General features: G+C 41.9%; 1 protein-coding gene across 4 annotated transcripts; it reads left to right on the forward strand.

The window, feature by feature from the left end:
* Nucleotides 1–4,473: 4,473 nt before the first annotated feature.
* golm2 (golgi membrane protein 2) lies at nt 4,474–23,017 on the forward strand. Of its 4 annotated transcripts, none has more exons than XM_024001753.2 (10): nt 4,474–5,936; nt 16,541–16,595; nt 16,928–17,030; nt 17,219–17,309; nt 17,574–17,679; nt 17,796–17,876; nt 17,983–18,279; nt 19,491–19,637; nt 20,478–20,645; nt 21,515–23,017. In XM_024001753.2, the coding sequence occupies exons 1-10, from the start codon at nt 5,610–5,612 to the stop codon at nt 21,589–21,591; spliced, it is 1,452 nt and encodes a 483-aa protein (XP_023857521.1). In that variant the 5' UTR covers nt 4,474–5,609; the 3' UTR covers nt 21,592–23,017. The 4 variants fall into 4 exon arrangements, with proteins under 4 accessions (XP_023857521.1, XP_023857520.1, XP_023857525.1 ...); XM_024001752.2 differs by having other exon boundaries at nt 4,475–5,936; nt 17,793–17,876; XM_024001757.2 differs by lacking the exon at nt 20,478–20,645 and having other exon boundaries at nt 4,476–5,936.

Genomic DNA, 23,017 nt, shown 5'->3' on the forward strand with positions numbered 1-23,017 from the left:
CGAAACAGTCCCGTGTGGTGCGACATACACAGACACGGAAGACAACCACCCACAACAAACAATGTGAAACAACCTACCTATATATGGTTCTCAATCAGAGGAAACGTCAAACACCTGCCTCTGATTGAGAACCATACAAGGTCAATTAACAATGACACTTAACATAGAACAAACAACACAGACTGCCCACCCAGCTCACGTCCTGACCCACTAAACACAACTATACAAAAGGAAAACAAGGTCAGGAACGTGACACAGATAACTTGCCCAATATTCTGAAATAACATGGTGTAATTGACTCAACAGCCAAAAACACATATCAAAGTTTAACTTTCATAATGAAACAGAAAATCAGTAGGTGTAGTTATTTTTGGTTGTTTATCAAAGTTAGCTGGCTAACTCATTGATCCTGCTTTGTAGTATACCCCTCAGGTATGACATTGGTTGTTGTGTTCCAAACAGCATTGGTGCATTTTGTACCATTTCCACACATCAATAGCACTCAATATAAATATAACATTTGTAGGAGTATAAACTAAATCTCCTTGAGAGTTAAGAAAAAAGCTGAACACCATTTAAATCTATCAAATTGCTTATTTTCTGTCAATTGTCTGTATTTTCTATCAATTGCCACCCTGACACTTTCAGTGTAATGTCTGTTCTGATTCTTGATTGGTTCTCATTCTTTGAGGTTGTAGATACAATGAGAAATTACACACACACACACACACACACACACATTTTAGTGCCCCCCCCTTGACGGTGGAGGGAAAAATTGTAGTTTTAAAGTTCATTTACTGCAATTCCACACATTTTGCCATAAGGCGTAGAGAAAACGTTGCAGATTTAAAGGTGATTGTCCTGTGCTTTATGTTTCCACATTATGAGGTTGGAATAATACTGTGAAATTGTGAACATGATAATGCCATTTTAGTGTAAGAGCAGTTTGAAAAGACCACCAACAATGTCAGCCATATTTGGTGTGATAGAGTTTTGGCCTTCCATGGTGAAATCACCATGTGCTAAATTAGTTATTATAAACTGGGCGGTTCAAGGCCTGAATGCTGATTGGCTGACAGCCGTGGAATATCAGACCGTATACCACGGGTATGACAAAACATTTATTTGTACTGCTCTAATTACATTGGTAACCAGTTTATAACAGCAATAAGGCACCTCGGGGGTTTGTGCCATATGGCCAATTTACCACGGCTAAGGGCTGTATCCAAGCACTCAAATCAAATCAAATCAAATGATATTAGTCACATGCACCGAATACAACAGGTGTAGACCTTACAGTGAAATGCTTACTTACAAGCCCCTAACCAACAATGCAGTTTTTTTTAAATACGAGAAAGAATAACAAATAAAAGTAACAAGTAATTAAAGAGCAGCAGTAAAATAACAGGACAGTAACAGACTATATACAGGGGGGTACTGGTACAGAGTCAATGTGTGGGGGCACCGGTTAGTTGAGGTAATATGTACATGTAGGTAGTTATTAAAGTGACTATGCATAGATGATAACAACAGAGAGTAGCAGCGGTGTAAAAAGGGGGGGGGGGGCAATGCAAATAGTCTGGGTAGACATTTGATTAGATTTTCAGGAGTCTTACGGCTTGGGGGTAGAAGTTGTTTAGAAGCCTCTAGGACCTAGACTTGGCGCTCCGGTACCGCTTGCCATGCGGTAGCAGAGAGAACAGTCTATGACTAGGGTGGCTAGAGTCTTTGACAATATTTAGGGCCTTCCTCTGAGGTGAGATCTTGCATGGAGCCCCAGACCGAGGATGATTAACCGTCATCTTGAACTTCCTCTATTTTCTAATAATTGCGCCAACAGTTGTTGCATTCTCACCAAGCTGCTTGCCTATTGTCCTGTAGCCCATCCCAGCCTTGTGCAGGTCAACAATTTTATCCCTGATGTCCTTACACAGCTCTCTGGTCTTGGCCATTGTGGAGAGGTTGGAGTCTGTTTGATTGAGTGTGTGAACAGGTGTCTTTTATACAGGTAACGAGTTCAAACAGGTGCAGTTAATACAGGTAATGAGTGGAGAACAGGAGGGCTTCTTAAAGAAAAACTAACAGGTCTGTGAGAGCCRGAATTCTTACTGGTTGGTAGGTGATCAAATACTTATGTCATGCAATAAAATGCAAATGAATTACTTAAAAATCATACAATGTGATTTTCTGGATTTTTGTTTTAGATTCCGTCTCTCACAGTTGAAGTGTACCTATGATAAAAAATTACAGACCTCTACATGCTTTGTAAGTAGGAAAACCTGCAAAATCAGCAGTGTATCAAATACTTGTTCTCCCCACTGTACGTACGGTCACGGTGGGGACGACGTCATCGATGCACTTATTGATGAAGCCAATGACTGATGTGGTGTACTCCTCAATGCCATCGGAGGAATCCCAGAACATATTCCAGGCTGTGCTACCTTCCTTAGATATCGTGCACCAGCAGTTATTTACAAAAATAAATAGTCCACCGCCCCTTGTCTTGCCAGACGCCGCTGTTCTGTCTGGCCGATACAGCGTATAGCCAGCCAGCTGTATGTTGATAATGTCGACGTTCAGCCACGACTCCGTTAAGCATAAGATTTTACCATTTTGAATGTCCCGTTAATAGTTTAATCTTCTGCGTAGGTCATCGATTTTATTTTCCAAAGATTGCACTTTTGAAAGCAAAATAAAAGGAAGTGGGGGTTTATTTGATTGCCTACGAATTCTCAGAAGGCAGCCTGCCCTCTGGCCCCTTTTTCTCTACCTTCTCTTCACGTAAATGATGGGGATCTGGGCCTGTTCCCGGGGAAGCAGTATATCATTCACGTCAGGCTCGTCGGACTCGTTAAAGGAAAAAAGGATTGTGCCGGTCCGTGGTGGGTAATCGCAGTTCTCATGTCCAGAAGTTATTTTCGGTCATAAGAGACGGTAACAGCAACATTATGTACAAAATAAGTTTAAAAAAATAAGTTACAAACAATGCAAAGAAACAAACAAAAAAACACAATTGGTTAGTAATACGTAAACCGTCAGCCTTGTTTTCCCGGGGCCATATTTTTTCATCATCTACGTTGAGTCTTGCATAAGAACATCTCTTAGCCGTGGTATATTGGCCATATACTACAACCGCTCGTGCCTTATTTCTTAAATATACCAATAAGAAAGAGTTCCAAACCTCTCTGCCAATAACAGTTTTTCTGTTTTTTCCTCCCCACTCAGACCACTCCCAGACAGTCCTATCAAAATGTTTCCTTGAGAAATTTTTCTTTGCTAAGAAGCTATTTTTGTTATTTTTTTATCATTTTAATTTAAAACAATCACAGTAAGGTACTTAATTGTTACCCAGAAGTAATTTGATAGAGATAAAAACACTGCATTGCACCTTTACAGCAAGTTTTGTGCAATTCTACACATTCTGCCATGGGCCAGGGAAAAACATTGCAGTTTTACAGTTAATTTCCTGCAATTCTACCCATTTTGTAATTACTTATGCCATGTTTATATGATATCTGAGTGACAGTGACTAACAAAATCAATGGGGCTCCCCTTGAGGTCAGGGCCCCTGGGCATGTGTATGGTTGGTATTTGGCCATGATTACTACAAGTTTAGATAGCTGGCTAGACTAAATACCAATCAAAAAATTGTTAGCTGGATAATTGAGTGACAGTCAGTGACTGACATTATAAGAGAAAAACTGCTAATGCACAACCCCATTTCGAAATTGCACCTGGTGCAATCTACTATTCTTAAAGCTGCAATATGTAACTTTTTGGGTGACGACCAAATCCACATAGAAATCCACATAGACATTGAAAGCAATGTCATTCACATTGAAAGCAAGTCTAAGAAGCGGTAGATCTGTTCTATGTGCGCTATTTCTATGCGTCCCGTGCTTAAGTTTGGTATTTACATGTTTCCTTTCGGTTTTGTACAACACCTTCAAACAGCTGAAAATACATTATTTTTGGTAACTGAAATGTCATTGCACAGCGGTTTAGAAGGTACAATGATTCTCTAAACTAGACATAGCTTGTTTTGTCACATAAACTGAATATTTATATATATATATATATATATATATATATATATATATATATATATATATATATATATATAATTGGTTGGGGCCCCTTAATTGACCACTTATTTCGCTTATGCCTGGAACCGGCCCTTCACACACACACACGTTTCCACCAGAGTCAGACACCAGCAGTTTTGATACATTTGACTTGATGATCCTGAATCATATCATATTTCTGTCCGCTGTGTTCTGCATTGCCTACGAACACGGAACTTCAGCGCGTTAGAAATCAGAATCCAACACTCCCTCATGATCTGTAAAACCCATGTCATTTTTTTCTCATCCAATGTGCTTCCAAAATTGCAAGAACTACCCAATAGAATGTGTTCTTTATTGCAAGACGTATGTCATGATTGGATAATTGTACTGTCACTTTAACCTAACCACGCACCTTGCACGCCTTGGCTACACTTCAGAAATCTGAAATGGGTGGTTTGACAAACTAGCTTGTATTGTGTGTCTACATTAGCTAGACATTTGTCAATGTAACGTTAACTGTCTAACCTTTATAACGATATAGCTAATCACTGTTTTCAACGTCGCTTGCGTTTCGCATCCACGAGTCAAGAGGCACCAACAACAGAGGATATGCCAGCCAAGCCAAGGTGGAAGTAGCTAAAGTAACCATATCAACAGACAAGACAGGCTCGAGACTGGGGACTATCTTTAGGGGACAGGGGTAAAACAAAATTGATCGGATTAGGAATCTGACAGCAAACTAGCCAGCTAGTAATGGAAATTGTTATCTATCGGTAAAATAAGCGTTTACCACGTGTAACCTTATTTCAATGGGTCTAGTAGCTAGCTACAAAGAAAGCCTCTATATAGGGTTATCGGTATCTTGCGTAGTAGCTCCTTGGATTAGCAGTTAACGGGTAGCAACTACGTTGAATTGCATTGGATATCGCTAGAAAGGTTAGCTAGATTTAACGTTTGAATACAGTATTTTCTATGTACATAATTAAGATCCATAATCAAGATGTATCATTAGGATGACGATAGTAGTTTTGTAGTGTGTCTGACTAGCACTTTCAGTACAAGCAACTAGCCAAACCAGTTTGGTTCATCTGTGTTAGCGCGTTAGCTAACTACTGTAGGTTTACGATTTGGTGGATAAATACACTATCTATCTTGAAACGATTCAGGGCCCACCAGAATCGCTCAGATAATTTGACACTGGACTCGTTAGATAGCTAAATAATTTGTCACTTGCGTGCTTGGCTAGTGTTTGTCCACGTTTGCTGTTGCATTTAGGCCACGTCGCTGCAGATGCATTTCATCCACTGACAGCGTCGTTGGATGAATGCAAACAAGACAGGCGACAACTGTGCGGAAGAGGGAAGACGCGTGAATAACTATTCCCTGAAGCTAACTAATGCAAGAAAGTCGTTTGATACAAATGCTTTCTTTATAGACTTTCTCAGTCGCTGTATTTTTGCCGTAATTGAACGGCATGTCACCTAACCAGTGGAAGCATAAGCTTTTTTAGTTTTCTAGATCAATTATCGAATACATTCTGAAATGGTTGGCTTTGGCGCAAACCGACGAGGAGGCCGTCTCCCTTCCTTCATCCTGATCGCGCTGATTGTGATCATTGCCATACTGTCTTTCAACTACTGGACTGTGTCCAACAAGCAAGGGCGCCTATTGGACGAGTTGGCGGAGGTGCAGACACAGGTGAAGCGGACCGACGCGGCGCGCAGTCGACTGGAGAAGCGCAACTCGGAGCTGATGGTGCAGGTAGACACCCACAGGAAACATATCGATCAGAAGGACGGAGATAACAGCATGCTGGAGGGCAAGCTGCAAGCTCGCGAAGCTCTCATCAAAAAGTGTACGGATGAAAAGGTGGGTAGGACTCGATACTAGATCACTTCATCCATCCGTAGTACCTATGCTTCATAGTTCCTGCAGATCTCAGGCTTATTAACTAACTGTGCCATAGGTTTGACAGGTGGAAAGCAGCCTTGCACTTGCATCCTATTGTTGTATTACAGTGGAGGGCAAAACCAATGATGTCAACCTAGTGACACCTACCAACATGGGTAAAGACTGAGCAGTTGAAAGTGGGTTGTCCCAGTGCCATAGGACTAACTGTCATCTAAGCCTCAGGTCATCTAAGCCTCAGATGAGTTTGAGGTTGTACTGATGTGTACCTAAGTGACAGTGACACCTTTTTTTTTATTTACTTCCTAATTCATGGAATGAGTCTTGTTGTCATTTTAAATGTAGGTTAAACTCATAAACAATATTTTAGTTGATCTACTTCAGCTGTGATACCCATCAGATCCTTTGAATCTCAAAGGTGATTTCAAAAGCCATATCATGTAACAGCTTAACTCATTTTTCCCCCATCACAATAGTGCCTGCTAACCTGGCATTGCAGTTTGCACATTGTATATTGGTGTGTATTTGTGCACTTATATTAGTCATTTTACATGAGGTAGTCTCCCTCCCTGCAGACATGGGGGTTATGAGTCCCAGCTGGGTCCCCTCTGCAAGGGCCCATCTGTGTGCCCAGTGCTGGGGACCAGCCTCTTTTTACCCTTACTACAGTCAGCCCCCCCCCCCCCCTGTCCCAACAGCCTCAATGTATGCTTATGTGTCTCACCAGATTGCATAGGAGGTGTGGAACAGCTGAGGGGGAGTGCCTACCTTTCATTAGCATTCTGCCGTACCCACACGGATGTTTGCTCTTCTGATTGTGTGGGCTAGCCATCCCCAAACCGGGTTGTATATTTTAATTACAGCTCATTTCCTGAATGTTAATGGTGTCCAACAGTTAAAATCTTCTGTTCAACATGAGGGATGTCGTAGTGTAAGGCCAATCCCAGATTTTTCCCAGCGTTAATCTACTCTTTGTCCCGTATCAGGATCTCATTTTCTGATGTTACCAGTGTTAGGGTTTGGTCCATGTCATCATTAGTCCGATTGTGATTATGTACCCATAAAACATGCCCCTATTGCGCCCCCCCATTAAAAAATTGTTGGGCTCTGTCGTGAAATTGAATGCAACTGGATGAATCATGACAAAATATAATGTTAAAAGCCTGGAAAAAAGCTAAGTACAGGCAAAGGCAAATATGTTCTAATATTCCTTTCTGGTGTAGCAGAACAGGTTTGTTTGTGTGTCTCTGTATGGCGAACACATGATGGAGCAGCAGTGACTGTCTGATGAGGAACGGGCTGTCTTACCATAGTGTGCTAGGTTATAGGCCTAGATCATGGGCTGGATAGAAGCAGTCTACAGTCTTCAGAATGGATTAATAATTGCTTTATTTCCCTCATAAAATAATAGAAAAATAAACTAGATGGTTATTTTCCATGAAGAAAAATTGGTGGGACTTGCTTTAACTCTTTACAAGTGTTTTTGTGGAAGAAGTTTAAAATGTTTTACWTAAGCCAAGCAGTTAAATATATATTCAAAGTTAGATTTTGTAAAATAAATGGTCTTGCTTTGATAGACTACACTATCAACCTTATTACTTTGGATTGTGAGGCAGTTAGATCCCATATTTCATYACAAATAACTATACTGACTAGCCTACCGCACTTTTTTCCGCTGTCTTACTACAATACCACAGTGTATGTGTATATGCAAACTGTAATAATAGAGTACAGAAAACAAGGAGGCATTGTTGTAGTTTAAAATAAATGTAAAGCTGGAATATGTAACTTTTCGGGTGACCCTGACCAAATTCACATAGAAATTAGTTATAGATTTGTCATTAAAACAAGTTTAAGAAGTGGTAGATCGGTTCTATGTGCACTATTGCTATGGTTCCCATTCTTAAATTGAGTTATTCTGCGTCTTTCTTTTGGTTTTGTACACCAGCTGAAAATACAATATTTTTGGTTATGATAAATGTATTTCACAGCGGTTTAGATGGTACAATGGTTCTCTACACTATACTGGCTTATTATGTGATTGGTTGTAGTTATTGCTGTTTTGATTTCAGATTTGAATATCGGAGTAGACCATGGTGTCATACCCTTGAACTTTTTATCTATGATGCGTTGTTGGGAAAAGTGGTCAAGGTAGCTGATTTGTCAAAAGACACATTTGCTCATTGGGTGTTTCTCAAAATGCATACCACCATGCTCCGAGCACGGGAGGGTCAGAGTATGAGTCCAAATCATCTTTTCGAATGCGTACTCCGTTTGTATATATTTTTAAGGTTGCATCGACGCAAGCTTCAACGGAAAGAATGCACAAATGGTGACGCAACCACGTAAAAGATTGTGCAACATTTCTTGAAATTAATGGCGGTCATTATTTGAGCTGAAGCGAGAGAAAATGCACTCTGACTTCGGAATGAAATGTTGCTTATTCACATCTTGTATGTTGCCCGACTACTATTTTTAATATATTTATCTTGATACGTTAAATACATGCTGTGTTAATTTTGGTTTGTTTACCTGCCTACAATACCCACTGTAGTATGTGTAGATTGCAAGCCCATAGTAAGTCAATAGGGCTAACTGGCTAGCTACTACTGTTAGCTAGCCAGATAGCCACGAAGAATTGTTAGCTAGCTACCTACAAAGATTTTACATCTACCTTGCATAAAATAGTTTTAGGTCATGTTGCCTGTTGAACTAGCTGGCTAGATTTATTATGATTCACATATAACTAGCTGATAAGTAAAATGTTTGTTTTGCGTATGTATCTTGTTTAGTTTCTATTGTTGCCATTGTCTTGGCTGGAAGAAGGTTCAGTGGAGGTGCAGCGAGTTCTTCTCAAATGTAATGTTTTATGTCCTCACAAGAACGTACTTAAGAGAACATCCTGAGAGAATGCACTTGAGTGTGGAGCACGGTAGCATGCAAATTGAGAAACAATCATTTTCTCATGCTTAGCCTGTGTTCCCCCATTGTTGTAATTTGAATGTTCTGAGAAGTTTCATGGCAGTTAATTCAACAGTAGAAAGTTAGCTAAATTAGTTTGTTACTAAAACGGCAATACCTCTTGATTGGTAGTAGATATTTCTGTTAGAGGTCGACCGACTAATCGGCATGGCTGATTAATTAGTGCCGTTTTTCAAGTTTTCATAACAATTCTTAATCGGCCTTTTTGGACGCCAATTATGGCCGATTACATTGCAATCCATGAGGAAACTGCGTGGCAGGCTGACCACCTGTTACGTGAGTGCAGCATCAAAAGGACCTTGTGGCTGCAATGAGCCAAGGTAAGTTGCTAGCTAGCATTAAACTTATCTTATCAAAAACAATCAATCTTCACATAATCACAAGTTAACTACACATGGTTGATATTACTAGGTTAACTAGCTTGTCCTGCATTGCATATAATAACTTAATAGGTGCCGCATTGATCATCGAATCACAGCCTACTTCAACTTTACTAAACGGGTGATGATTTAACAAAAGCGCATTCGCAAAAAAGTAGTCGTTGCACAAATGTACCTAACCATAAACATCAATGCCTTTCTTAAAATCAGTACACAGAAGTATATATTTTTAAACCTGCATATTTAGTTAAAATAAATGCATGTTAGCAGGCACTATTAACTGGGAAAATTGTCACTTCTCTTGTGTTCAGTGCAAGCAGAGTCAGGGTATATGCAGCAGTTTGGGACGCCTGGCTCGTTGCGAACTGTGTTTCTTCCTAACGAAGATTGTAATTAATTTGCCAGAATGTTACATAATTATGACATAACATTGAAGGTTGTGCAATGTAACAGCAATATTTAGACTTAGGGTTGCCACCCGTTCGACAAAATGCGGAATGGTTCCGTATTTCACAGAAAGAATAAACGTTTTGTTTTCGAAATGATAGTTTCCGGATTTGACCATATTAATGACCAAAGGCTCGTATTTCTGTGTTTTTATTGTAATTAAGTCTATGATTTGATGGAGCAGTCTGACTTGAGAGGTGGTAGGCAGCAGCAGTCTCGTAAGCATTCATTCAAACAGCACTTTACTGCGTTTGCGAGCAGCTCTTAGCAATGCTTGAAGCACAGCGCTGTTTCTGACTTCAAGCCTATCAACTCCCAAGATTAGGCTGGCAATAAAGTGCCTATAAGAACATTGAATAGTCAAAGGTATATGAAATACAAATGGTATAGAGAGAAATAGTCGATGCGTCATAATTCCTATAATAACTAAAACCTAAAACTTCTTAACTGGGAATATTGAACCACCAGCTTTCATATGTTCTGAGCAAGGAACTTAATTAAACGTTAGCTTTTTTACATGGCACATATTGCACTTTTACTTAATTCTCCAACACTGTTTTTGCATTATTTAAACATGTTTCATTATATATTTGAGACTAAATAGATTATATTTATGTATTATATTAAGTTAAAATAAAAGGGTTCATTCAGTATTGTTGTTATTGTCATTATTACACATAGATATCTATCTATCGGCCTATTAATCGGTATCGGCTTTTTTTGGGTCCTCCAATTGGCATCGGCGTTGAAAAATCATAATCGGTCTACCTCTAATTTCTGTTCTTATTTACAGATTTGAATAGCAGAGAAGTGGAGGAAGATTTCATACCCTCTAACTTTTTGTCAGTTCGGAAAGAGGTCAACCGCAGTTAAAAAAATTATACAACAAGTTGTTGATGTTGATACTAAAACGTCTGTATCATTAGATATGTACAATATATTTTTGTTCTGATTCCAGATTTGAATAGCAGAGGTAGACCAAGATGTCATATCCTCTAACATTGTGTATAACTTGTTAGGAAAAGTTGTCTCAAACACATTTTGTTAAAAAAGTACATATATATATATATACACAAAAAGTTGTTGATGCGGATACTAAAACAGCTGTTTTGTTTAATCTCTACAAGATATTTCTGTTCCAGATTTGAGTAGCAGAGAAGTAGACAAAGCTGTCATACCCTATAACATTTTGTCTAATTTATTGTTAAAGTGGTCAAAGTAGCCGATTTGTGTCAAAAGTTACATTGTTTACAGTAAATGTGAAGTCATGATGCCACAATGGGGTGCTTTAGCCCATACAGTGTCTTCAGAAAGTATTCACTCCCCTTGACTTTCTCCACTTTTTGTTGTTATAAAGTGGGATTAAAATGAATTTAATTGTCCCTTTTTTTGTCAACGATCTACACAAAATACACTGTCAAATTGGAATAAAAATTCGAACATTAATGAATACTTATCTAGATTAGATAAGTATTCAACCCTCTGAGTCCGTACATGTTAGGATCACCTTTGGCAGTGATTACAACTGTGAGTCTTTTTGGGTACGTCTCTTAGAGCTTTGCACACCTGGATTGTAGTATATTTGCACAATTTATTCTTCAAGCTCTGTCAAGTTGGTTGTTGATCATTGCTAGACAGCCATTTTTAAGTCTATTCAGTTTCTTTTGATCCTTAAACTCCCTAGTCATTGCCGATGACAAACATACCCATAACATGATGCAGCCACAACCATGCTTGAAAATATGAAGTGGCACTCAGTGATGTTGATGGATTTGCCCCAAACATAACACTTTGCATTCCTTACATAAAGTAAAAACAAATTGACACATTTTTTTGCAATTTTACTTTGGTGCCTTACTGTTCTGGAATATTTTTATTCGGTACAGTCTTCCTTCTTTTCACTCTGTCATTTAGGTTAGTATTGTGGAGTAACTACAATGTTGTTGATCCATCCTCAGTTTTCTCCTATCACAGCCATTAAACTCTAACTGTTTTAAAGTCACCATTGGCCTCATGGTGAAATCTCTGAGCGGTTTCCTTCCTCTCCGGCAACTGAGTTAGGAAGGACGCCTGTATCTTTGTTGTGACTGGGTGTATTGATACACCATCCAAAGTGTAATTAATCACTTCACCATGCGCAAAGGGATATTTTCACCCATCTACCAATGGGTGCCCTTGTTTGAAATGCACTACTCGATTGAGGGGCCTTACAATTATTTGTATGTGTTGGGTACAGAGATGAGGTAGTTATTTAAAAATCCTATTAAAACACTATTATTCCACACAAGTGTCCATGGCAGTTATTATGTAACTTGTTTTTTACTCCTGATTTTATTTAGGCTTGCCATAACAAAGGGGTTGAACTGTTATTGACTCAAGACATTTCAGCTTTTCATTTTTAATTAATAAAAAAATGTCACTATCAGTGGTTTTATGTTGTGTAGGCCAGTGACACAAAATCGAAATATAATCCATTTAAAAATCAAGCTATAACACAACAAAATGTGGAAAAAGTCAAGGGGTGTGAATACTTTCTGAAGACACTAACATATTTAATGAAATAGGCTAATGTCTCATTCAGAGCATAAGAATTTCACTTTACTCGGCGGTTACATCTGCGACCCTGTGCATGTGACTAATAAACTGTCTGTCATATCATGATGTCGTCGTCGATTGATGATGCTATCGTAATATCGCCCAACCCTAACCAGCATCCTGTTCTACTCTGTTCCTCCTGTGCAGGTGTTCCACGCCTCTGTCAACACCACTACCAAGGACAGTGTTAGCAACTGTCAGTCACACACCATATCAGGAATGGGATTTGAGTTACGGTGGTGGTGGTAGTAGTAATCAAGCTGTATTAGCATAGCCTAGTTAGGCCAATACTCCTCTCATGTTAGTACTGCTGAAGGATAGAGAAGCAACACAATGTAAATGTCTGAGGTGTTTTGCTTTAATGTTTCGGTCTCCACATCTGCAGTGTGCTTTGTGGGTGCCTAGAAAGAGCACTGTTATTTTCCACACAGCAGATTTGGTGGAGAGACTGTGAATCACTCAGTGTCTCTCTCTGCAGGGAAGGTGACAGCATGAAGCTTTTATCTCTACAATGGCTGACATTGATGCTGTAATTACTGACACTCCTCTGTGCATTCTGCCTCATTAAAGTTCTGAGACCCTCTTTCCCTCCCTCCCCTCTCTGTGTGGATTTGATTCAAGCTCTTGGATCTCCCTGGAGAATCCACCCCTGTGATTTGATTGGTGGCTAGTGACAACTGATGGGGACGTGAATCTCATTTGTGGTGGAGGAGTTTGTCTCTGGGACAGTCAGATAGGGGTGCCTGACTGCATACTATTCCCTCATTAGCCTATAAATAACGGTTCCTTCAGCCACTATGCCACACAGCTATAAAATGTTTAGTGACTGGGCCAATGGAGCTATCAGAGAGAATCTGCTTTGGGAGAGACTAGTATTGGATTGCACATATGGGCCAGGGCGCAGGCAAACAAAGTAGGGATCTCTTTTGACACGTGGTTACTTGCCACCTGGGAAGGGTAATCCCAGCCAGGCATCCCCTTGGTGTCTGCACCATGCTCAAATCGATTTGGTTTCTCCGGGCTGGGTTTGATGTTTTTGTCTTTTGATGTTCCTTTCATGCATTGAGGGTGTAGGATACAGTAGGTCTAAGAAGCTCCTATGTTTGATGGTCCTTTGCCTGTGTTTCTAGCAGCTGGGATCTCCTGTCCTTACACTGGTGACAGAATGAGCAAAACTGAGTGGTTATATGTTTGGCTGGGCTGTAGAGACTTAGTCAGACCCCAGATAAGGGAGATGGGGTAATTGGGTGGAGGGCAGACAGGGGCCTGTCTGGATCAGTCGGGCTCAGGAGGACAGAACTCTCTGTCTTCGGCCTCTCAGCCACTGACCTGACTGGACCTATATGGCCTGTGCTGGATTTTGGACAGCTTGAGTGCTTTCAATTAGATATGCTTTGGTATATTCAAAATGAGTATTGCAAATGTGATGTGGCACATCTAACAAGTATTAGGCTGTGCATGTGCAGTAGCCCTCTCTGCGACATGTACTGCCAATGAGGAGCGCTGCGATGACGGCTCCCTCTTCAGGTCACTGGGCAAAACTGGGCGCTGAGCCGTCTTTTATTGTGGTCAAGGTAGGGGGAGGGGAAAGACGGGACAAAGGAAAGCGAACTGGACGAATTAGGATTTTGTCTCCTTTTGAAACAACCATTGCACAATTAGACATGAAACTGAACACAGGATGTATGCATAAATTAAGCTCACAATGCCTTTATAATAAATCCGCAAATACCTACTCTTATTTGGCGTAGCATAATGTTGCCACACCCTCACCTCTTACTGTGTTCTATTATGTTCAATACAAAGAACTGTATACATTAATACAGCTCAGGTGTGTGTGGTCACGTAGGCTAATATCTGTCAAACGTGTACATATGGATACAGATACCAGACATGTAGACACTTCATGTTCTCTGTCCCTCTAAGCATGCATAAATGGTGCCCCAGGGATGGCCTTCCTTCCTGTTTCTCTCCCAGCTGCATTTCATTCACCTCCTCCCCTCAGTCTCCTGAGATCAAACGCCTGCACCCCTCCCACTGTTCCATAAATCTACCTCAAAGCCACAGCAGCTCTCCTCTGGTGGAGGCAACAAAAACACTTGAGATTTAATTTGTTCTTTGTACATGTATGAAAATAAATTGAATAACCCCTTAGCCAGTCAGTGTGTAATGTGTCAATGGCGCATTGTTCTGACTAAGGTGGTTTCACTCTAAGCGGTCTGGGGGTGTATTATGAATTTCCTGATGCACAAAAGAGCAGTCACAGAAAGTCAATCGAAAATCAATCCAGTTTATTACAAGTTGCAACAGGGAGACACCTCGAACACAGAAGCAGAGAAAATGTCTAACTGACCTTCTCTGAGATGGCCCTTTATCCTAAACTGCAGCCAATGGTTCTGTAAACGTGAGAAGCTATTAGGAAGTCAAAACAAAAGGCATGGACTTGGTCAGTTGCTACAGAATCAGTGTTTCACAGAATACAATCGTAATCAGTGTCCTCCAGTCTGGCATCAATCGCTATCAACAGATATGAGTTTGATCCATAACATACGGCATCCAGTTTAGAGCATCAACCCCAGTGTCACAAACGGAACACTAGAAACCATTTCACATTGTATAAGTCACATGCGCTGAACACAACAGTGAAATGCTTACTTACCAGCACCTAAACAACATTGCAGTTTAAAAAATACAAATAAGAAATACAAGTAGTTAAAGAGCAGCAGTAAAATAACAATAGCGAGACTATATACAGGGGGTACCAGTACAGAGTCAATGTGCGGGGGCACCGGTTAGTCGAGGTAATATGTCAATGTAGGTAGTTAGTGACTATGCATAGCTAGAGTAGCAGCAGCGTAAAAGAGGGGAGGGGGCAATGCAAATAGTCTATTACAGAAAGAGAATGTTTAGCATATTTATACAATCACTCTAAATGTGAACTTATTCATCTTAAATATTCCTATTACAGTGAGCCATATGTGTTCAGCTTAGGTCTCTATCAGGCTTCATTATGAAGGGGAGAGGGGATCTAATGAAGGCTGCTGCTCTGTTCTGACTGCCTCAGCCTGGCTGTCCCCTAGGATCTCTCATTCATCTAATCTGACTCGATATCTGGCTGCAGATGGTCCTCCAGTCACTCGGCTGGTCAGACGCAATGAATGAGATGGTGTCTTTTGCAAGCAGACTTTTCACTCAACAGAACCTTTATGCAGCTAGACATCTCTACTGTTGCCAAGCTGACATTTCAAATGCTATTGCATCAGAACATAGTATAAAAATGATATCTTTCCAGTTAGGCTAGTTCAGCCATGTAATAATGTAGATGTCCTGTTAAACCGGTTGTATTTGGCATTAGGAGGAGTGTTACGTACGCCTCTTGGATGGAATGCAGCACACTGCTACATCTCAACTCCCCGTGGAGTGAAAATAGTATGTGTTCGTAGGTCCTTCGTAGGAAGGACGACAGAGGCAGAGAAAAATACCATATACAGGGTTTATTATTCCTTAACACGGTAATGTGGGGAAAAGGGGTTGGACGGAACCAAAGTTAGTCCCCTCTCCTACCTTACCACTTCTTACCTAACCTTAAGCACCACCTGGCGCGCTAACCAAAATACAGGGGGTGGTCCGCCCAGGTCTTACCTAGTGTGCATAGACAGATTAAATACGACTGGTTATGTATCCCCGCAGGCCTTTCGCTTAAACACTCCCAAGGTGCCTTCCCCCCTGGGAATAAATGAAACAGAATACTTTAAGTGAAAAATTTCAATAGCCAAAAACCCTAAGCCCTATTGGCATAGGGCTACAAAATAATATCAACAAAACTTTTAATGCCCGCCACAACAACCAAAACAGGACATAAAAATAAGCTATTTTCTCTGACAAAGGAACACTGTTTTTTTATCAAGCTGGAGAAGGAGTTGGTAATCACGAGACAGCTGTATTCCCTGACGAAAGGGAGGGGGTCAGAGCTCCAATCAGCGATGGGGCCAACCAATCAGCTGCTTCAGGAATCCAGGAAGCCATTTCCTGAAATGCACACACTTACAAACCCACAACAACACAGAAACTGGGGAACGTAACAATGAACATAAAGGGTTCTGGTAACAAAGCGTTCTGGTGACTTTTCCTCAGACTGATGTTCTTTTCTCTCCTTTCCAGATGAAGGTGCAGGGTGATGTCACAACACAGATGTCAGAGGTTGTGAGGCTGAAAGGTAAGAGCAGACACTGGCCAGCAGAGGGCACACTTCTGGAGTCTTAAGGCTAGGCTAGCAGAAAGCAGTATGGGCTTGTATTACCACAGATGGAGCCTGGAGCAGTAACAGCAGTTTGCTTAATGCTGTTAAAACATCTTATCTCAAGTCCCCCGTGTGCCAAGTGGACTCTAATGCATACAGATTTGCAATGTTGTCAATCCTAGTTTCTTTATTGAACGATTGTTCAACACTAACGCAGTAGCCTAATATCACTACATGGTTGAAATTGTATTCGTTCATAGAATATGAACCCTAAGGTTATAATGTTATTTGGGGGGGCGGGGGTGTAGAGCAGCTGAAGGAGCTGAAACAGGAGTTTATGAGGCAGGAGATCCAGCTGAGGGAGGTGAAGAAGAACAGCACCAACCTGGAGAGGAAGCTGGAGTATGAGAGGTAGAGAGAATGAACTCTTGCAACACATCTTTCATGTTTTTGCTCTAGGCTCTCAATCACAGCAAAGTTCAGGTTATGATGACCAATATAGCCATTGGTGTGAATTCTGACACAAGAGCATCGTTGCTTTTCTCTCTCTGATTTATTTTAATTTTTTTTGTCTAACCAATTGTTTGTGTGTATGATAGCTTGCAGTGTGGGCGTCAAATCACACAACTAATGGACGAGTATGAAGAAGCTAAAAAGACCCTGGAGGAGGAGGCGGTGAAGCTGAGAAAGGTGAGGCCCTCTGTCAGAGCACCTAGTCATGATGTCCCTGCCTTTCCTTTCCTTCCCCAGTAATGTAGGTTGTCTACCACCCCCTGCTGGTGTTCATAGATCATACACTCTGTGGATTATCCTTTGCCCTGCATGTCAGCAGCTCTGCACTTAGTCATTGTGACTTTTTTACTTACCCAGCAATAGTAAAGGTGATTATATTCATCTCTCCCCTCCGTCTTTTTCTCTGTCCCTCCCTCCCTCCTGCCTGCCCGCCCTCTGCAGAGTGTGCTGGATAGCAGGAAGGTCGGAGCTGCAGAAGGAGGGACTGAGGTGGAGACAGCAGGAGAGCACCCAACTGTGGCCACACACCGAGACACTGACCTCAAAGGTAACATTACAACCAGCTGATATTGCCACGTTCTGCCTCTGTAATGTTTCAGAGCTAACCCATTCTCTCTCCCTCCACCCCATCCATTCTTCTCGCTCTCCCTCCTGGGATAGAAGTTTTGGGAAAGCCTGGCAGTGATGCTGGTATGCCTGGTATTGAGGACAGTGAAGTGGGAAAAATAGATGATGTGCAATTTGGTGAGTATTTATTCCCTCTGGTTATTCTACTTTTGATAACGATTCTGGCAGTAAGATTAGTGTGAAATTTCAACTGGAACTGTCCTCCTCCCCTCATTCTCTCTAGCCCTGAAGAAGCCAGCCATCACCCAGAACCACATAGAGATACCTGATACTGGGTTAAGAGAGGTGGGTGCCGGTATGGGAGCAGGGGCAGGTGAGGGGGCTGGTCGAGACCTCTCTCTGGACCGGCCTGTACTCCAGATCCAGGACAAGGTCCTAGGGTTGGGGATGGACGGACGAGCGGGGGCCCTCCAGCAGCAGCCCCCCCAGGCGGTGGCAGACAGACCCATCCTCTTTGATGAGGACAACAAGGCAGCCATCCAGGCAGATGAGTTCGGAGAGCAGCACAGACCGCTTAGAGGTATGTCAACTCACACTCCACACACTCCATATTTGCATTTTCAGTTCACTTGATTAGTTTTGCTGCCCAGGGACAAAGCCACTTATTTAAAGCAGTAATGCTTTAGTGGTGACTTGTTATTGTGTGTCTGCCATTGAGTTTGAGACCTGAGGCCATGGCCTGGATACTCAACCAATCAAATGTATTTATAAAGCCCCAGCCGATGTCAAAGTGCTGTACAGAAACCCAGCCTAAAACCCCAAACAGCAAGCAATGCAGATGTAGAAGCACGGTGGCTAGGAAAAACTCCCTAGAAAGGCCAAAACCTAGGCAGAAACCTAGAAAGGAACCTAGAGGAACCAGGCTATGAGGGGTGGCCAGTCCTCTTCTGGCTGTACCGGGTGGAGATTATAACAGAGCATGGCCAAGATGTTCAAACGTTCATAGATGACCAGCAGGGTCAGATAATAATGATCACAGTGGTTGTAGAGGGTGCAACAGGTCAGCACCTCAGGAGTAAATGTCAGTTGGCTTTTCATAACTGATCATTCAGTTAGAGACAGCAGGTGTGGTTGAGAGAGGGTCTAAAACAGCAGGTCCGGGACAAGGTAGCACATCCGGTGAACAGGTCAGGGTTCCATAGCCGCAGGCAGAACAGTTGAAACTGGAGCAGCAGCATGACCAGTTGGACTGGGGACAGCAAGAAGTCATCAGGCCAGATAGGGGAGGTTAGGGGGAGAGAGAGAATAAATATATATTTAAATTCACACCGGATGAGACAGGAGAAATACTGCTCTGACTGGGCTCTTAATGGCTGTACAGCAGAGGCCCTGCTGTTCTTGGCCTCCAACTCCACACTAGCTGCTATAAAACGTGAGCCATACTGGCTTCCTGTTTTCAGTTCAGATTTTTTTTCATGGATTGTTTGTGTAGAAAATGGAGGGAAACGTATCGTTGGCGCAGTGCTCTGCTCTCTGTTTGGCAACCTCTGTCTTTTTAAAGGTGATTCATCCTTTTCTCCCGGAGATTGAAACATGCTCCTTCAGACTGTAGGCTAGCTCTCTGTGAAGGAGCACGTTCCATACTACAGGAGAGAGTGCACCCTAAACCTCTATCCTATTGTACATTAGAAATGAAAATCCCAAAAGGGATGACCAAATTTCAGGTGAAATATTTCTAACGGGGGAAAAAGTCATTATTGATGCTACCTCTGTTTCGATGTCTCCTTTAAGCTCCTGCCAATGTGATGAAAGCAGATGGTGTACAGAGGAAAGGGGCAGAACTGCCTCTGCCTCCTAACCCCGCCCAGGTGCCCAACCCTATAGAACCTCGGCATGCCAGAGACCCCAAGCCTGCTGAGCCCCTGCGTCACAGACAGAGTGAGTGCCTCCAAAGGCTGATGGGGATGGGCGGGGGAGACGGAGTAACTCTCAGTACACAGGAGTTGTGACACATGGAGACTGTGGTTGTGTCTTTACTCTGACCTTTAGCTGCAGCGTCCCAGTAAGAAGAGTTTCTCTCACTTGCAGATGTGTCAAGGTTACAACATAACCTTTACAATTACGTAAGCTATTTTTGAATGCATTCTACAGTCCGAGCCCTATCTAGAGTTTTCTTTCTCAAGGCTGCGTTAGGTCTACTATAAGTGGTTGCCTTCCCTAGCTATCAGGGTTTTAACAAACCTTCAACACTGCTCATAAAGTCATACATATTAGAGGTGCTGTCGCCACAGACTGAAAGAGATGGCCAGATGTCAGAGTGCACACAGTGGGAGAGGCCGCCTGACTTCAAGGGTCTCAGGGTGTTCCTTCCTGCTGCCTGCCTGGCTTCAGCTCTGCTCCCTCCCTTCGCTGCCTACTCTCCAAACAATACCCCAACCAGCTGCCCTACCAGCTACCCCTCTCCTTGCTTCATCTTCACACACTCTGCACCACACATACACACTCGTCCTGTTTTCGTCCCAAGTTTCTTTACACATATCACTTCATTGCCAATGACTCTATTGTCCCCCAAAAAATCCCCTTAAACATATACACTATGCCTCCCTCCCATACCTTTACAGTCCAAACCATCACTACCTCCTTCAGTCCATCTGATCCCCTCCGTTTCTTAGTTTCATCATCCTCTCTTTCATACTCTCTCCAACCTTTCTCTTGTGACTCTGTCACAATCTCTTTGCTTCCCTCCCTTCCTGATGGGGCCCTTCTCTGCCTCTACAGGCCGTTTCTTTGATGAGAACGAGTCCCCTGTAGATCCGCAGCACGGCTCTAAGCTGGCGGACTACAATGGGGACGATGGGAACGTGGGTGAGTACGAGGCGGACAAGCAGGCCGAGCTGGCCTACAATGAGGAAGAGGATGGTGATGGTGGGGAGGAAGACGTCCAAGGTGAGCCAGGCCAGGGGTCTTCAAGTCCAGCTGTATCACCATTTTCTCCCTCCTCCACTCCTGCTGTCCCTGCATTAGACTGAGTACCACCAGCTCGGCCAGAGCTCACAGCACCCTGAGTTACCCACCATTCCTGTCTCAGGAACATCCATAACCAACCGCGCCTCAGGGTCTAAGCCTGAGGACTGTTCAGTGGGTCATTTAGGCTGGAGGGCAAGCCTCCCATCATTGTATACCACAATAAAGCCCTACCTCAACATGTGGTGGTGGGGGGGGGGGCACTTCTCCACCTCAGTGACTTATGGTTCTTTGTGACTCCACTCCAATGTCTGCATGCCTCATCCAGCCGTGCGCTTCCCCACTATCTGTGCTCCACCACCTGTTTGTGCCCACTGGTCATCTCTGTGTACACCTGCAGTAGATTAGTAGATGCTGTGTTTGAGTAGTACTTGAAGTTTTAAATGCATGTGCGTTCTTGTCTTATCATTATTGTACGGCTGTCATTCATTTCTCCATGACGGGTTAGGTTGTGAAGTGTTTTGTGTGTTACCCTTTTAATGGAACAGATTTCCATGTAGGTCCTTATTCCTTAGTCACTTAACCACTTGATCTTGACATTTATAACAGCTATTGTTGTCCCTGCTATTGAAAATGCCATTGATAAATAGGCTACTGTGATAACAAAGTAGTGTTAGGAATTCTATGGCCAATATGGCACCAGACTAATACGTACAGTATGCTGCTCTTCTATGGAGCATTCCTAATGATAATCTTTTAGATTTAAAAAGGAAATCCCATCTAGCAAATGTAATTTAGGGATGAGAGAGATGACTACTCCCTGATTTGTTCTGTCGTCAATCTCCTTTCAGATGATGAAGATCGAGACATGCAGGGAGACCGGGCAGTGGACTATGGGAAGAGACGTCAAGCCATCGACATTCTGTAAACCTTCTCAACTTGCTCTAGGATCTGGGATAGAACATTCTAACAAAAGCGTTTATTCCTCCGCATTGTTTCAATGGTGCTACAGATGTCATTCTTAGGACTGGTTGAAATCATGAAGTCGTTTTAGGTGCATCTCTTATGGCGATGGACTATTCTGAAGATACGATTACAGATTATTATTCCATGAATCAGTTTGACCTAAAACCATGTATCATTGAATCTATAAAACAGTTCATGATATCATTCTGTGCAGCCGTTGACTTGCAGCTATTTGTTTTATAAGTTATTTGGTATTAGAATTCCTTAGCGATTACAATGATATAATGTACAAGAGTGCTATACAGTGTACATTTTTGTTTTTTTTTCATGACAGATTATGGATACTTTTGTTTTGTTTACTAATTTGAATGAACTGTCAGCTGCAAGAATAGACTGAAGTGGTCTGGAAGAGACAGTTTGGGCCAGAACCTCGCTGTCTTGGATGACTCTGTTGCTGACCCTGTCACCTAGACTTGCAGGCATGGCATATTGCTTGAAATTATCAACTTTAATTTGACTTGTCTTTTACCTAAAACGGAATATGTTTCCCTTTGATTTGGGACAGCTGTTGCTTGATAAAGAAAAAACCTGAGAACTATTGCTCCAAACTGTGTCAATGAATTTGACAGGACGGTTTCTTTGGCACATTCTCATATTGTTGGACTCTTGTATGGATGCCCACACTTCGAACACAGCTGCGCCAACCAACGCAGCGCTTATGCCAAGGACTTCTCAAGGCTTCTTAAACCTATTTGTTCACCTTATTTCTGTCACAGACATAACTCTCCAAAGTGCTCATTCTGTCTTACAATTATGCTGTTGCTATTAATGCATGTAATTTTTATTAATCAACCTGAAGAACGTCTTGAAGCTGGAGGCAATACTTAGACCAGGTAATAATTAGGAATCCTGTGGAAGACTAAATGCACATCTGTCCTGCTGTTATGAATGGACTACAGTAGGCATAGATGTACATATTTGAACTGTTTCTATTTTAACTGTAGGACTTGGGACTATTCTTCCTTTTGAATAATAAGCATAAAATCAGTTGTGTGTTTTAAAAATTGGTGATTTTCATATGGAAGGTCGGCATATTGAATGTACGCTGCTGATGTTTGGTTTTTCAAGATCATCATAATGTAAGATATTTGGGTAGTTAATTGTTACAACTGTGCAATTTAGATGCTAATGGATAAACTGTGGAGTCAGTCTGTTCCGAGCTAAGCTTTCCCTCATTCCATGTTACTAATCTGCTGGGGATTATTAAAAATTGTTGGTATCACTGATTTTGGGTAATTCATTTATCATTTCATACTGAAGAATAAGTCATTCTTAAGTGGTCATTATTGATGCAAGTAATTAAACGATTGTTTCTGTTTGCCCCTGAA

This window comes from Salvelinus sp. IW2-2015, linkage group LG15 (assembly GCF_002910315.2).
Source record: "Salvelinus sp. IW2-2015 linkage group LG15, ASM291031v2, whole genome shotgun sequence".
Taxonomy (NCBI): Eukaryota; Metazoa; Chordata; class Actinopteri; order Salmoniformes; family Salmonidae; genus Salvelinus; species Salvelinus sp. IW2-2015.